Source organism: Halictus rubicundus, chromosome 18 (genome assembly GCF_050948215.1).
Source record: "Halictus rubicundus isolate RS-2024b chromosome 18, iyHalRubi1_principal, whole genome shotgun sequence".
NCBI classification, from domain to species: domain Eukaryota; kingdom Metazoa; phylum Arthropoda; class Insecta; order Hymenoptera; family Halictidae; genus Halictus; species Halictus rubicundus.
In genome coordinates, this window is record NC_135166.1 from 3,268,605 (window position 1) to 3,280,739 (window position 12,135).

Genomic DNA, 12,135 nt, shown 5'->3' on the forward strand with positions numbered 1-12,135 from the left:
TAGTGTTCTACGTATGTAGTATCAAACAAGAATACAAGATAGGGTACGTTTATTGAACTCGTAATATAAGTATGTGTGCTGTTTTTGACAATATCATAACAAATAATTAATATTTTCTGCCATGGAAAGAAATCTGAATTTTTTCCATAATATTTATAAAAATGATCCTTTACTATTTAAGAGCTATGTTGGTAAAGAAGTAAAGATTTTAAATAAAGACGATTCTACGGTTTCTGGAATTGTTTATACCGTTGATCCTGTATCAGAGAGGTTAGTGTCCTACGTAAGGTGTGTTTGACAGAGGTGTGGGAGAATTTGGAAATTTTTCAAAAAATATTCTATTTTGTTTTAGATTATCAAAATAAAAATATTTTATTTGTGAAAATTTTATTTGAATTGTAGTATAACTATTATTTAAAATAGTATTGGAAATATTTTTTTACTTTTGATATACCGATTCAACCCAACTCAATATTTTCTGGTTCTCTCATACTTCTAATGTCTGCGTGCATTAGGACTTCCATTTGTTTTTTATTACTTTCGAATCTCCTAATAATTTGTGATCTACTTTTAGCATTGTACTGTTACAAGGCTGTCTGCGGAACGATTTAAAACTTGTCTTTGGACATGTTATAAAAAGTATAGAAGTTTGTTCGGATACATTACACGAATTACCAGAATTATTTATAAACCCACCAACATGTGTTCTCCAATCAACTGTAGATGAACGGAAAAATGCAGTGGTTAAAGTGCTCCGTGAAAACAGGTTTCCTATTAAGGAAAAAGAAAATATTTTAATGATTGAAGATGTTCTCTCCATAAAGCCACCTTACACGCCTGACGATTGTATGTCTGCAAACAGTATTATTTTAGGAAGAATACAGAGTCTATTATCTTGTGTAGAAATTTAATATTTTAAATACAATATAAAATATAAACAATTTAAAAAGTTGTATTTCTATTTGATTAAAACTGAAAAAATTCATATTCAGCCACGATACACGACCGAAATAATCATAAAAAATGTTTATTTTCCAAGTATACATTCTCAAAATAGCTTATTGCTTTATGAAAATGAATAATATTGAAATATTCACGTTATTAAATTTAGACAGTATTCGGTTAAAAAAATAATTTCAATTTAGATTTGTATTGTTCATTAAAATAAACCCAAATATAACATCTTATAATATTATTGTAATTATTTCAGAATAAAATACTGTCTCTCACGAAGTATTCATTGATATACAAAAATATGTTTGTGAGTGTACATAATGAATCCTAAAATAGGAAAAGATGACTTTTACAATCAATGAAATACATGGTTGTTTAGTTACATTATGTTAATTTAATAAAAAAATACATGAAGTTACCTTTCTAAATGTCTACACGCGCTTTGATATTTGTTTCAAAATAAGTTATGGATTCTTAAAATACTAATTAAAATTAATTAAAATGCGAATTAGAAAAATTATCCTTTGCTAGCAATTATTTAAGGTGGCACCTATATCTGAAAATTTTTTTTTCGGTTCTGCATGTATTCAAAAAGTTTAAATAGCTGGATCAAGTACTACTCTGTAACTATTCACACTATGATCAAAGTTTTTAAACGTTTTATTGAGAAATGCTATCTACATAAAATAGAAATTTCTCCAAAGTTTTGCGTTACTGTACCCGGCTCCTCGTTATTGTTTAACACGTTATTCACCGAGTAGTTTCAAAGAATACTTGGGATAGAAATGGCGTTTAACGTGTTAATGCTTTTGTCATACCAAAGACTCCATTGATATAAGGAGCAGAGTATGATATAAATGCAATTGCGGTATTGTATCAGTGCAGTAAAATACAGTCAGGGAAAAAATTAAGTGGACGCCCTTTAAAACTTAATAATTTTTTAAAAATTGGACCAAACGACTAGCATTTTTTTATAGATGTTAGAATGATTAGAATTGAAAGTTACTATTAATCGAAATTGCGAAGAAAAAAGAAAAAGCTCATGATCTTTAACTTTTTATATGTTCTTCGAAATTACGAGCAATGGCAATTAAAAAAAAAACATTTTTACACACTACTTAGTAAAGTCTAACATCTCTAACATCTCAAAAAAACCCTCAATTTTAAAAAAGGTTATTAGTTTTTAAAGAGTGTTCATTTAATTTTGTCCCCGACTTTGTGTCAAAGAGCCTCGAATATCCACTTCTGGCTTCTTTATGCATATCTGTTTAATGTAATTCGTTGTATAAGCTTTAAGAAGTCATGGAAAACTACAAATTAGCGTTAACTTTCAGCATTATTGTATGTACATACTAAAAAGATAGAAGCAGTAGTTGTAATAGTATGGTAGCGGTAGTAGTCGTAATAGTAGTAACCGGTAATGGTAGTAGCAACAGTAATCATACCCTCAGTAACAGCAGCAGTACTAATAGTTGTACGTACTAATAGTAGCGGTTGCATTAAAAATAACTAGTCTAAGATAAAATAAGAATACCTAATTCCCTGATTCTATATTCGACAACGAGGTACTCCTTTTGGAAAGATTTATCAAAGACTGTCTTGAACATGTCGATCGAGTGGATCAATGAAAAAGCATAGAAAAGAATGCGTGTAGAATTCTTCGAAGGCAGTGTTCGTCCACAGAAGTGCAATGCGCTTCTGTGGAGTGAAGTATACGTCCTATAGAGCCTATATTCTAAGTGGTAGGTCATTCATTCTCTCCGTCGGAATAATATTCTATCGGTGCTGGATCCCGTACTTTGCGAGAATATCTTAGACCCAAAGAATCCGCAAGACTTTCGATATGTGACAATACCTAGAGTAATTAAAACTGTAATTAGAATATTACAAAGATATTATATAATATTTTTGCCAGAAATAAAAGATGCACGACTTAATTAGCTTACATAGTCCAATTGTTGCTTAGTGTGAGCAGCAGAAAGGCAAAACCGTATTCTGCCTTCCATTAGGGGAGTTGCTGGGAATCCAACACCTACCGCTGCTATGTTATACTTTGTTAAGGTTCGTACAACCGCACTGTTAACAAAAATCAGAACTTCAGTTTTTCGTTTCAACTTGCGACTTTTCTAGGAATTTCCGATCGTTTGTACGTACCCAATTTTTGAAAACAGATAGACTAACATAGGTACAACCGGCGAATCCTCATTTCCGTAGATGATAACTCCAATCTGATTCAATCTACGCCGGAAATACCTGGTGTTCCTCGCCAGCTGTTTCGTTCGTTTTTGTCCATCAGTCGTGCCGTCTTCGCCGGCAATTATTTTCATGGATGTGATAATTTGCTGCGCTATTGGCGGAGACATCGCCGTTGCATATGTATGCGCGTGACTGTATATCCTTAAATGATTTATTAATGTCTAAAATTATACAATCAGCGTTGTTAATATTATTTTTGAAATTATCAGACGATTTAACGTTATTGTAACAGAGCCTACCTTTGTTCCAGCAATATATCCGCCAGCGGATCCAAAGCTTTTCGTAAATGTTCCCATAAGTATATCCACGTCTCGTGGATCAATTCCATAGTAATCGCAAACACCTCTTCCATGTTTGCCCAGTGCGCCTGTACTATGAGCTTCATCCAGATAAACGTATGCCTGCAAGAATCATGCCTATAATTACAAACTAATTGTTACAGACTCTATGTTGCAAGTGATCGTTCTGTTTGCAACGAACATCTACAGTCATATTTTAAAACAGAATAACTTTTTTACGAATGCATCAATCGACTTCAGTTTTGACAATGAAAAATGATGGACATTACAGTTTTTCACGATTTTCGGCATATTTTAGCCTTTTTATTCTATCTCACTACTTTTATTACACGTCACCTGGTAGATAAACTAATCCTTCTATCTTGGCAGAAAAATTAAAGTCATTCTGTCCATTTATAAAAGATTATTCCGATTTAAAGTGTGTGCCGTCGAACGTGTGACTGACTGTACTTACTTTGTACTTTCTCTTCAGCTCCAAAATTTTGGGTAAATGTACAATGGAGCCCTCCATAGAATAAACACCTTCGACCACGATTACTATCTTTTTCCAAGGTTTTCCCGTTTCTGGCTGACCATAAACTACTGCATGTTTCAACCGACTCTCCAAATGTTTCATATCTAAGACCAAGAATTAAAATTTTACAAAAATTCAATTTCAGAATTTTGATACGTTCAATCCCCTTTGAACTTACTATTATGACTGAACACTTTGGTAGTGACACCGGACAACCTTAATCCAAGAATCAAGGAAGCATGATTTTTCTCGTCGCTGAGCACCAAGCAACCTTTACTCAACAACGAAGGTAAATTGAGGGCATTTGTCGCGAAACCCATTCCAAAAACGATTGCATCCTCTACCCCAAGAAACCTGGCCGTTAGCTGTTCCAGTTCGTCGTGAATCGGCATGTTACCTTAAACAATAAAATCGTGGAATCATTATACCACCACAAATGGTCGCCATTAATTCTGGAAAAACCAACGAGAAAAATTCCTCCTGCGACATGTATGTATATGTACAGAATGAATCGCCTAACGTAACAATCTTTCCATTATAAATATTCGATTGAAAATCCTCTTCCTCATGAAACTTAATTAAGCTCATAAAGTAACAATTTTCTGGCCCATTAGATCACAACTCTCCCTTAAATACAGCTCCAATTGTAAGCAGTAAGTACTAAGCTTGCACTCATTTGTTGCGTATGAGAAGGTACTGGAATAACCGGCCATTACATAGAGCATATTTAGTAAAATTACTATGTCCTTCAATTATTTCCCTCTGAGATGCAATGTTTTCTTAAGTTGTACTGACTAATTGTTTGCTCATTCATAAAAAGAAAAAGCTAAAGGTCACCTTGAAGACTTCTCCGAGTCATGTTATGCAATAAGTAGAATTCTGAATATATCAACAACGGAATAATTTAACAGAACACGTTCAAACTGGATTTTTCAAAAAACGAGACCTCAATTAAAAATTTGTATTTTACCGGCTCGTTTCAATTCTGCATACCAACACCACGCACGCTCTGCTGTTTTTATCGCATGTTAAAAAGACGAATTTAAGCCACAAGCAGTTTCGCGATTAATTACGAATTTTTTGCCGCTACCGCACTACGACCGCAAAATGCGTGCCCAGATTACCACTGCACGTTCACTCGACGAACATTCGAACATAATTCCCATGAGCACAAGGCCTAGCACAAAAATAATTTATTCTATGCTCTCGGTTAATTTGTATATTCATTTTTTGCACATACATATAATACTGCCGCTTGCGTGTTTAAAATAGATATTGAAATCTTTGGTTAATCTTAATCTTCGGTTATACTAGTGTCAATTATTGTTATCTTTAAAATGTAATGAGTATTAATGGCACAGAAATTGGTACCACCACAATAATTGGGTCCCTTGCGCAACTCGAAGTTGCTACATATATAATGCCATTCTAAAAGCGACTTCCACACTCTGATGCTGTCTTGTTGGTCTTTCTAGGGCGAAGACGACACGCCAGGGAGGGCGAGGGAAAACGCAAACAATTAATTACCAAGTTCGAGACGACCGCTGCAACTGGCGTAGCCAAATTCCTTTAGGGTCTCGATACTCTGATCAGCGCATTTCCCGGTCGACTCGGCGAAGCCCAAGTAGTTGTACGACCCCAAATTTATGCATTTCGTGGTCGTCCCGGTGAACCTGAAATAAGAAGACGCGAGTGAGCGTGGACACTTCTCGAGCGAGCCGTCGGCTAATTTGATCGTAAAATCCGATTTGGAGAACGATACGAGCATCGACACGATCAACCAGCATCGAACCAATGTCAGAGAAAACCGGTCGCGATGCACCGAATTTTTGAGTCTCAATTGACACGGAGCGTTCCGGTTTTTTTCAAACGAGAACATCAAGCTTTCGGGCGCGTCGGGACCGGCTGGCTCTCAAGATATTAAAAGCGAATTACGCTCTCGCATGGCCGCAAAACCTCATCGTATACTTCATTACATTTAATCAAGACAAATGTCCGGCTTCCTGTATCTCCAATTGGCTCGTTACGATTTTCGAATCTGTGTGTAGTCTCTCTCGCTTCCGAAACGACCGGAGGGAACTTCAACGATAAAAATCGACCGACAACCGTTCCCCCTTTCGGTTCCCAATTAATGGAATCGCTATCAAGATGTTCGAATAATCCGCGGGTGTGCGATAACACGGTGAATTTTTCCTCGGTGAAATTTTTTAGTATGTTCATTGTAGACGACTTACTGGAACGACCATCCGTAATCTGGTGTTACTCTATCTTTAAGCGTAACAGTCGCACCTGGAACAGAGCATATCGGCCTGTTCCAGCAATCTCTCACTCTTCTGTACACGTATCGAAGATAAAATCTTTCGAAATTTTCGTAAAGCGGTGCGTAACCCTGCAACAAATATTTTCGCCTTAAATGCTATCTCACCTACGCACGCAGAACAATCATTCGGCCCGAGTAATTCGTAAACCAATTCTTTTCTTTTTCTCTCTCTCTCTCTCTCTCTCTCCCTACGAGGGGATTATCATCCCAACCGGTTTCTCAGTTAATTTCGAAATTATCTCCTGCCGCGATAAATACGTTTCGAATGCGCGAAACACGCCTGCCGAGGTGGTTTCGCGACACCTCTAATCGATAAGCGAGTTAGCTCTTGAAATAACGGAAGATAAGCCTGCAATCAGATGTTTATGATCTTCAATTCAATTCTGCTTTCCCTTATTAGTATCAGGTGCATAGGGACCCAATTACCGTGCCTATATTGATTCTACTTATTTTAGAGCATAATGAACAGCCCGTATAACATATACCGATTTTAATGAAAAATGTGTCTCTTTTTTAATATTCGTTATGCTGTACAAATAAGCATAATTAATATAGGCACAGCAATTGGCTCCCCTACTCTACTTTGAAGAAACTACAGATCTAGCTTACCAAAAGAAAACAGTTTCTTCTATCGTGAAATAGAATGGTAGAAGTACAGTGAGAAGTTTAATCAGTTTTACTCGGATATCTCGGATAACTATGACGGTATAAAAATTCGCTATCGCTGCGCAATAATCCTCCGATTGTCGTAAAACACTTATCCGACAATCTGTCTTCTGACTTCTATAGGACAGTTAATCATGGATGTTCTTATAGAATTGTGAAATATTGATGCAACACTATTCCATAAAATTCACGTGTTTACGTGTTATCTTTATGAATGTCTTAGGACTCGTAAAATCGACCATTGTTTCGCGGAATTCGAGATATTCTACTTCGAAGTACACTTCAGTATAACACTGGGAGTACCGAGCATAAAGACTATATCTAGTTTTAATTGTTTTCTGAATATTCTAATACTGCAATTACTGCGATTTTTCTCTATTTGCTATCTAAAAGATTCACACAGAATCGCGTTTGTGACGTTACCCATTGTTTGACCAATTTAGCGAGTCCAGTGTTAATCACAGACAACTCGTGCAATCGTTCTCACCGATTTTCGAACTGAACCATCAAAATCAATTCCAAGGAGTCCATTGGTTGGACTCGATTACAATCAATTTTAGCTCGTCGCCGCATTCGTACGCAATATGTAGAACATTCATGGCCACGAATTGTTTCGTTTAACCCGCTATGTTCTGAATTATGTCATTCTTATTTCCCCCTGTCGCTTCAAGACACTTTGACCAACACGTGCGCTCTAAGCGCGGATAGTTTGTACGATCGCTAAGACGTTAATGCGCGCGCTACTTTAACATTACATTGAACCAACACGAAAATAAAATCTGGCCCGTAATAATACAACCCCTGCAGTTCATTATCAAGCTCCTGTAGTTTATAATACTACAAGCATCAATATTTGATGACGGTGAACGATGTTAAGAGATTCTATTTTATGCATCAAAAATGGTCAGAGTGTCTAACTATACACAGTGTGTCCCAAAAATGTCGGGCGACTTCCTTTCGCGAAGCCGCCATTTATGTGCTTTGCGTCTACGTGCGGTTGTTCGCAATTCACAGTTACAAAACGGAGTTCTAAAAAGGAGATACAAAAGGGAGAGCCAAATTTCCGCTCATAACTATTCGAACATGTAAGCTATCGATGTCTTCTGTTATCATCTGCATGGACGACTGGCAATTTTCACCTGTCCCAAATCTCATGGTTTATTTCTACCGGATGCTCATTGGACCGGTTCGAAAGGTAAAAACTGCGCTTCTCGTGAGAAAGGAGGCCACGTCCAAGAATGTTCAAACGAAGGCAATAAAGTATCAGCTGAAACGTTAACAGAACCGTACGTATGCTGGTGCTTGTTTCAGAAAATAATTAGTAAATTAGTAAATAGAGAAAATGAATAAATAATGATTTTATCTTCCCGATATTGCAGCCTTCGAACGCTTAAAGTTGTCCGAATAATTATGAGCTGTATTACACCCGTGTGCAATCGTAATCGTTGCACCAAAGAGTAAAAAAAAAAAGTAATAAAATAATATCGTTGAGGCTGAATGTTGTGTGCTATCTTACCTCTCTGTTGTACTCTTTCGCGACTTTCGGCGTAAAAAACAATTGGTTTATAAAGCCCAGGAGCATAAGAATATAGAAGCCAAGGTGGGTCAATGCTGCTGTAATGAATGGTACCCTCTCGAACGACTCCTTCGATCTTGTGCTCGTCGACTCTGCTTTTGTCCCTTTCTCTGGAAACTGAAGGCATATTAAACCTTGATAAAATTTCTTGCGCAATCCTAGCTTCCTCGTCTATCCTCCAATATCACTTACTTCGTTTATGCACTAATTTATTTCTATTTTCTTTCTCATTTTGTTCATACCACTCTATTAGCTACGAATCGATGGCGCCCCTTTCAACGCTAAAACTAGAGCTCCATTTATCCGAACTAAATTTTCATTAGCGCGGATAATTAGGTGCAATCCTATTACATCAACCCTGTTACATCAACTGCTCGCCTCCCGACGGGTTTATATACGGCGATCCTCCCCTAACGTCCCCAACACGTCAAGTGATACTGTGAGACCCTGAAGAGCAGTGGAAGCTATTTCGTCTGCGCTGGCAAACCGAAACTTAACCGAATATACACCCGAAGAAATTAATTTGTCGAATAATGGATGCATTTTAACAATCTCGATATTCGTAAATTAAAAATACTAGATCCCCAGTGTTAAACTCGAAAACGAGGCGTTTCTGCTTTTTATATTGCTATATAATTGCTATTTTATATGCTTATAGTTTCTTTTTATTTGCAGAAGACCTGCGTATTACTAGGGTAAGTGATCAATTTAAAATCAAGTTTTCCGCTATCGCTAAAAAATACTAAAAACAAGTGCGATAACCCAACAGTATCCGTACGGATAAATAAATTTTATTTAATAGTTTCTTAACACTAGATTTACGGGACCCGTCGAAATGACGGATTGTAATATTTTTAAATTGCGAACATTGAGATTGTAAAAATGCATCCACGAGCAATTATTTAACAAATTGATTTCTTTGGGTATATATTATTTAAAAAATGGCTACAAATTTTCATAGATTCATTCATGTTATTTTTATAAAGTAATGTAGAATAGTAATTTTTACTGCTCCGTAAACCTAGTGTTAAGGAAGCCTCTAACAATTTTTCAAAATGGGGCATTTAAGGTCTGCACAGTCTTCGTATCGAATAGATTTTGCTAACCGAAATATTCAAAGGACTGAAAATAATTTGCGATCGTGGCGACAGTTCCAACGGACATACGATAAGCAATAGAAACATTCCTCGCGACAAGTTTCCTGCATTAAAAAACAGCACGAGTACCAAAATCGATAACCTCGACCTCTCGCCGCGTAATAGTAACACAAACTCTAATTGTAGTAAGCATCTGCTCGAAAAGAAATATACACAAGAGTATGTGCATACACACATTCGTCTCTCAATCGTTCGAAAGGCTCCGTCCAGTACAATGAACGTTTAAAAATACGAGTGATAAGTATTGGCGGTAAATCATAGGCGTTTTTAACGCGATAACGAATTCTTACATCGTAAATTTCGAATAGGACGGAAATATCGTGAACGGATTACTCGTGGCCAGTTACATGATTCATCAGTCGATAAGAATACTTTATCGAAGACAATCGCTTGTACAGGGTGTCCCAAAACTGTTTCAATTTATAATATTATTTTCAACGAAACCGTTGGTGACTGTTTTGGTCACCGTTGTGACCGTTAAAAATGTCGCGCAACCCGCAACATCGTACAGACATCGTTACCCCGAAGTAATTATTATAATAAACTATGATAATATTATTCCTCGAAGCTTCAAAGCAAACATTCGTCATTAAAACGCATATTCCACGAAGTTACAGTCACGTGTTGACATTGAATGTGTTCGACGGTTGATAAGTATCGTCACATTTACTTCGAGTCTCGAGGATAGGTTAGAAACGCGGGGTACGATGCTCGATTATCGGCACTCGAGGCGGTAACGTATTAAATTAATTGAATACTTGTTTGTTAATCGACAAGATTGTGTAGAAAAATGTCTACAATAGTGCAATAACAATGTTAATGTACTTGAGTATTCATATTTTTTTATTTACACCACTTTACATCAGTTTCGTTCAACCCAAACGGGAAAATAAATATCTACCATTTTAAAATCAGATTCAACATTGACAGAGATGTTTATTCGAAATAAATATGTAATCGTAGAAGTAACTTCGACGAACGTACAGAATGTTTTTTCAAATCACCGACTTCAGCAACTCGAGCGTTATGGCGTGAATAGCCATCGTTCGTTCAATTAAAGATAACTCCACCTTCAAATTAGTTCGGTTCATACCGCTTCTACGTGTTTGTTTAACAAAGTTTTGAAACATAAAAGACAGCCGGGTTCGTTTCTCGTTTAATCGATTCGATTCCGAGCAAATGTTATTTCAAATTGTACCGTTACACGAAAAAAAAGAGAATCAAAATTCCCAACATTTCCAATACAACTATTTCATTCTATCTCACAGACTCGTAACGGAACCGAGTGTCAACAATAAAGAGATATTATCGCTAGCAATAAATGATTTCTGTTGCAAATCAGATTTTTCACGGACACACTCTTTAGTATAGAACAAATGCGAGATTTAAACAAACGATTTACTGTTGACACTTTTTATCTGTTGCTTCATTAATTTTAAGCTTGATGCAACAAATGTCTATGAACATTCTAAACCTCGATGCCAGTATTCGCGGTTCCACTTAGGAAACATTAAAGAGATTTATGTTATTTTATAATATGTGAAAATTGTTCGATAAACAATGCAACTTCTAGGTAAAAGAAATGTGCGTGACAGGTGACCATCTAACCTGTACACGTCCATTGCTCTGTAAACCGGCATGGCCATTCGTTAAGATGTCCTCGCAAAATGTTAATCCGTTTCTGTTGGTCGGTTTCTCCTCGTGTTCGTTCAGTCTTCTCCTGGTGGTAGCCTGTGCCGCCATTTTGCGAAGGGCAAATCTTTCACCAACCCGTAGGTCCCGGAAAAGAAACGGAGAGAAAGAGAAAAAGAGAGTATGAGAGAGGGAGGGAGTACACACGTCCTTACAGCACGACGAACAAGCAAAGACTGGCGCTCGAGCCACGCGTCGTGATATTGGTAACGCATGCGCCATGGTTCCCCCGACTTTATGACCGCGATTTACGCAGAAACGCGGGGATAACGCAGGAATACGTCGGTGTGCGCATGCGCACATCCGATGAATTAGTATGATTACTCTCAGGATTAGTATACATTTGAAAATAACGATAATTAAACAATTGCGAGCACAGAAAGTGACCTCTTTCACCATTCTCTCTGTAAACAAAAGAATCTACGGATATCAAGAATTTAACATGTTTCGTCAATTTCATCTGATTCCAAATCAAAGTTTACGTTTACAAGAAGAAAGTACGCGCGATGAACGCTTCAAGGTAAGCATGAATAACGATACTATGAAATTCAAGCTAAACATGCCCATAGGTTTGTATACAAGCTTCGACAACACTGAGGTCAGAGTTTTTACTTACTTTTATACACCCGTCGAAATTTCACTGAACGTTATCAGTTTGTTACACATACCATATGGTCACGACACATTTACAACCTTGTTGA

The 12,135-nt window shown here is 36.8% G+C and overlaps 2 protein-coding genes across 2 annotated transcripts; one reads left to right on the forward strand and one right to left on the reverse strand.

Annotated features, from left to right (window-relative positions):
- The first annotated feature begins 114 nt into the window (after positions 1-114).
- Positions 115-2,108, forward strand: LOC143362772 (gem-associated protein 6). Its single transcript, XM_076803206.1, has 2 exons — positions 115-270; positions 575-2,108. Exons 1-2 carry the CDS (start codon positions 122-124, stop codon positions 909-911), a joined length of 486 nt encoding a protein of 161 aa, XP_076659321.1. The 5' UTR covers positions 115-121; the 3' UTR covers positions 912-2,108.
- On the reverse strand, positions 1,326-11,485 carry Lace (serine palmitoyltransferase long chain base subunit). Its single transcript, XM_076803154.1, has 10 exons — positions 11,351-11,485; positions 8,526-8,702; positions 6,258-6,412; positions 5,551-5,696; positions 4,202-4,420; positions 3,964-4,127; positions 3,450-3,611; positions 3,109-3,371; positions 2,901-3,030; positions 1,326-2,809 (listed from the first exon to the last, which is right to left on the reverse strand). The coding sequence occupies exons 1-10, from the start codon at positions 11,483-11,485 to the stop codon at positions 2,702-2,704; spliced, it is 1,659 nt and encodes a 552-aa protein (XP_076659269.1). The 3' UTR covers positions 1,326-2,701.
- Between the last annotated feature and the right edge of the window lie 650 nt (positions 11,486-12,135).

What these genes read in the sequence shown, in the direction of transcription:
- Lace (XM_076803154.1), bottom strand. Translation starts at nt 11,485, where the DNA reads ATGGCGGCACAGGCTACCACCAGGAGAAGACTGAACGAACACGAGGAG. An exon ending in AGAGCAATGGACGTGTACAG is followed by an intron (nt 8,703 to 11,350) that starts GTTAGATGGTCA and finishes ATATGCCTTCAG; the next exon opens with TTTCCAGAGAAAGGGACAAA. An exon ending in CGAAAGAGTACAACAGAGAG is followed by an intron (nt 6,413 to 8,525) that starts GTAAGATAGCAC and finishes TATTTGTTGCAG; the next exon opens with GGTTACGCACCGCTTTACGA.
- LOC143362772 (XM_076803206.1), top strand. Translation starts at nt 122, where the DNA reads ATGGAAAGAAATCTGAATTTTTTCCATAATATTTATAAAAATGATCCT. An exon ending in GTTGATCCTGTATCAGAGAG is followed by an intron (nt 271 to 574) that starts GTTAGTGTCCTA and finishes ATCTACTTTTAG; the next exon opens with CATTGTACTGTTACAAGGCT.